Here is a 3,789-nt window from a genome sequence, read left to right on the forward strand (position 1 = left end):
AGCTCCGCCTTTGACGTGTTTTTCACTTTGCTCATTGGCTCCCTTGGGCTGTCAATCATCAACATGCCCATTTGATTGGTCGATAGGTTGATACGCAAACTGTATCTGCTTTACGGTAAAGTGTGCGATCCAGAGTATTCTGTCGAAAAGGGAATATATTTGTATTTGTATTCTGCTGTGAATTTGCAGGTAGGAATCTAACATTTAAGACGCCTTTCTTTGAGAAGTATCACAATCCTCTTTATTTTTGAGACAGGAAGTTGCTTTACGTGTGGCGTTTGCGACAATACGCACACTGGAGTGTATATTTCTGGTGTCGTGATCTTAGGCTAGCTAATGTTAGCTTTTTTCAAACAAAACATCCAGAAATTCATTTTAAATACCTGTTTTATCATATCTCATACTCTTTGAATGAACGACATTTGCTTGAGCTTCTAACTACCCTATATGTACCACTACTATTGGTTTAAGGTTTGTATGGAAAAGTATGAAGCGACTCTCACATGTGATGCTAACTGTGTCTCTTGTTATTCAGCTTACAGAAACTGAAGATGATTGAGGTGGTTTGCAACGATCGCCTGGGCAAAAAAGTCCGGGTTAAATGCAAGTATCCTTTTCTGAAACTGTGGACATGATCCTGAATAATGCGTCCTGAGTGTAATACCTGGGCCCACGTACAGCTAACGTGGAGTTAGGTTGAGTTTTGAATGGGTTTCAAGTTAGTTATGTCATGTGCAGAACTGTTAGCGAAAGAGTTGTTGAGAAAAAATAACATGCATTAAAGGAATATGTATTGTAGACAGATACAAGTGAATTAATGAATGTAAATGTGTTTGCAATGAGAAATAATAAATAAAAAACGGTGTACAGAGATGTGGACAGGTAGTTAAACAGTAAGTACACTTATATAAAGATCTTTTTCATTTCTACAAAGCTTTATTTTCTGTATGAACTGAAGACAGAGCAACAGAAACTTTAAAATGTTTAATTTAAAAGTTATCTTATAGTATAAATTATTTTGGATATATATATATTTTTGGAAAAATTGATCAACACCTTTTTTTCGCACTATGTTCAACTCAAACGTGTACAGTAATGTTTCCCACTTTGTATACGTTATTGTTCATGAACATTGGATCTTTTTTTGCTCTTATGTATTGCTAAAGGCTCTTTCAACCAAATACATTTAATCATATTTGTTATATAGAGCAACGAAGTGCATGGTTCTGAATGTCTTGTATACACCACCTGTTTGCTTCTTCCTTGACCACCATTTCTCAGCTCTGAAGATACGATTGGAGATCTGAAGAAGCTCATTGCCGCCCAGACAGGAACACGATTTGACAAAATTGTTTTAAAGAAATGGTAAGTTTGTTGTCTGTAATGCTGATTCCCTAATTATAACATAAACGTGTAAATGTATTTTCTGCTACCAGCTAAATGTTCCTCCTCTGTTCCCACAGGTATACCATATTCAAGGACCACGTAACCCTGGGAGACTGTATCCTTAAACACGCTCTGCAGCTGATCTCTTACTGCCACTTTGTCACAGAGGTCAATTTACAACTCAAAAAGAAAGCAATTGTGTAAATTAAGGATGGAGCTGTGTGTAATACTGGCTTTTAATATAGTGGATTTAGAGATCCAGCAGTATGCACAGTGGAGGAAATAAGTATTTGACACCCTGCAGATTTTGTAAGTTTGCCCAAATAAATTAACAGTCTATCATTTTAATGGTAGGTTTATATAAACAGTGAGAGTAAGAATATCAAAAATAATATTGACATTATGTAAAATATAAATGTATTTGCATTTAACTGTGGGAAATAAGTGTTTGATCCCCTTGCAAAACATGGTCCAAAAACACAAGTAGTTACCATTTTTACTAACTGTTTCTTTTCACAATTAATACTAGAACCAATGTAGTTGCAGTAATATGTATCTCTGTCTGTGACATTATACAACTTGCAGGTTTTATTTACAGTCTATAATAAACGCCTCTGCATTATTAAGTAATTGTTGGCTGAAATGACATTATTGTATGTCAATTTGTATCAAGCTCAATAGACAGTGGAACTATTTTACCTGATGTGTTGTACTTAACCACGACCTCTGCAGATGAAATCCACGATGGGATGAACCTGGAGCTGTACTACCAGTAGAGGACCTCGAGTCAATAACGCAGAGATGACTCTTCCATGATACACACACACACACACACACACACGGGATCAGTCGCAGGAAACAACCATGATCAGACAACACAACTGAAAGAGGAGCCGGATCTTGAGAGCAGAAAACACACACACCATTTTAGATTATGATTTTTGCCCATAAATTGACCGAAAGTCATGTTGTTGTTCCACAGTTTTTGTTTTGATATTTTTGAATAAAAGGATGTTTATACCTATTCACAAGACTGTTCATTGGCATCCATTAGTTAGTTGTTTTTTTCAAGCAAGAAGAAACAGGAACACCTGTTGTATGTTTAACAATCTGAAAGCTAATTACTTAAATGTTTATACACTTTATTGTAAGAGTGGAGGTTATTACTACAGCAGTTGATGGACTGCTTGATAGAGATAAAATCCTGGCTGAGCAAAAATGTCGTTAACCTCAACGAGAGCAAGACTGAGGTCATCTTTTTTGGACCCCAACCTCCAGCCTCTCCAGTTGATATTCTGGGCTCTCTCAATGAAAACATCCTCCCCTCTGTCACGAACCTTGGAGTGACTTTCGATAGCGCTTTTAAATTTGATAAGCAGGTCAGCTCCATAGTCAAATCCTGCTTTTTTAAAATAAGACTATTGGCCAAGACCAAGTAATTTTTATCTTTTAAAGACCTAGAAAGGGTTATTAATGCCTTTGTTACCTCGAGACTGGACTACTGCAACGCTCTGTATGTGGGTATGGACCAGGCCTCAATTAGATGCCTGCAGCTAGTCCAGAACGCAGCTGCACGTCTTCTGACTGGCCACAAAAAGCGTGACATCACATCACCCCAATTCTGGCCTCACTACACTGGCTTCCAATTCGGTTCCGAATTGATTTTAAAATCCTTTTATTTGTTTTCAAAGCCCTAAATGGGCTGGCTCCGGCCTATATAGCTGAACTCCTCCAGCGCTACACCCCAGCCAGAGCTTTAAGGTCTGCTGACCAGCTGCTGCTGGTAGTGCCCAAGACCAGGCTCAAAACCAGAGGGCACCGAGCCTTCGCAGCAGCTGGCCCTAGGTTCTGGAACACTCTGCCCCTCCATGTGAGGTCGGCCCAGACCCTAGGGGTTTTTAAATCCTCACTGAAGACACACTTCTTCTCTCTGGCCTTCTAGTCAGAGCGGACCTGACTATTTCCTGTGTTTTTGTGTTTTATATTTCTGTTGTAAATGGTCTTTTATTGTGATTGTAGTAAAGTGTTTTTATTACATGTACAGCACTTTGGCTCGACCAAAAATCGCTTTTAAATGTGCTATATAAATAAAACTTGATTTGATTTGATTATGGCTGCAGATACAGTAAAAGTAATTCACCAACAAAGTGACTATTTGTATATCAATTACTCGCCTTCTTCCTTCACCAAAGAGGCATGCAAGACAATAAACGTTTTCTGCGAGAATGAAGAAAAAATGTAACGCAAGCTGATACATTAAAATCCGAATGATCTTTTTTCTTATCTTTCTTTTGGTGAAGTATTCCTTTCAGACCTGTTGTTTTGAAATGAGATGTTCATCAATCACATCTGCGTGTAACGTTTAAGAAACTGCTTTAGTGCAATAACCAGACGCTCATCATG

General features: G+C 38.0%; 1 protein-coding gene across 1 annotated transcript; it reads left to right on the forward strand.

Annotated features, from left to right (window-relative positions):
• The first annotated feature begins 108 nt into the window (after positions 1 to 108).
• ubl5 (ubiquitin like 5) lies at positions 109 to 2,411 on the forward strand. The gene is made up of 5 exons (XM_034130165.1): positions 109 to 189; positions 536 to 607; positions 1,282 to 1,365; positions 1,464 to 1,501; positions 2,119 to 2,411. The coding sequence occupies exons 2-5, from the start codon at positions 552 to 554 to the stop codon at positions 2,160 to 2,162; spliced, it is 222 nt and encodes a 73-aa protein (XP_033986056.1). The 5' UTR covers positions 109 to 189; positions 536 to 551; the 3' UTR covers positions 2,163 to 2,411.
• The last annotated feature ends 1,378 nt before the right edge of the window (positions 2,412 to 3,789 follow it).

Source organism: Trematomus bernacchii, unplaced genomic scaffold, assembly GCF_902827165.1.
Source record: "Trematomus bernacchii unplaced genomic scaffold, fTreBer1.1, whole genome shotgun sequence".
Lineage (NCBI taxonomy): Eukaryota > Metazoa > Chordata > Actinopteri > Perciformes > Nototheniidae > Trematomus > Trematomus bernacchii.

Coding starts and splice junctions, on each gene's coding strand:
- ubl5 (XM_034130165.1), top strand. CDS start 552: ATGATTGAGGTGGTTTGCAACGATCGCCTGGGCAAAAAAGTCCGGGTT. Junction 608..1,281: donor AAAGTCCGGGTTAAATGCAA/GTATCCTTTTCT, acceptor ACCATTTCTCAG/CTCTGAAGATACGATTGGAG. Junction 1,366..1,463: donor AAAATTGTTTTAAAGAAATG/GTAAGTTTGTTG, acceptor CTGTTCCCACAG/GTATACCATATTCAAGGACC.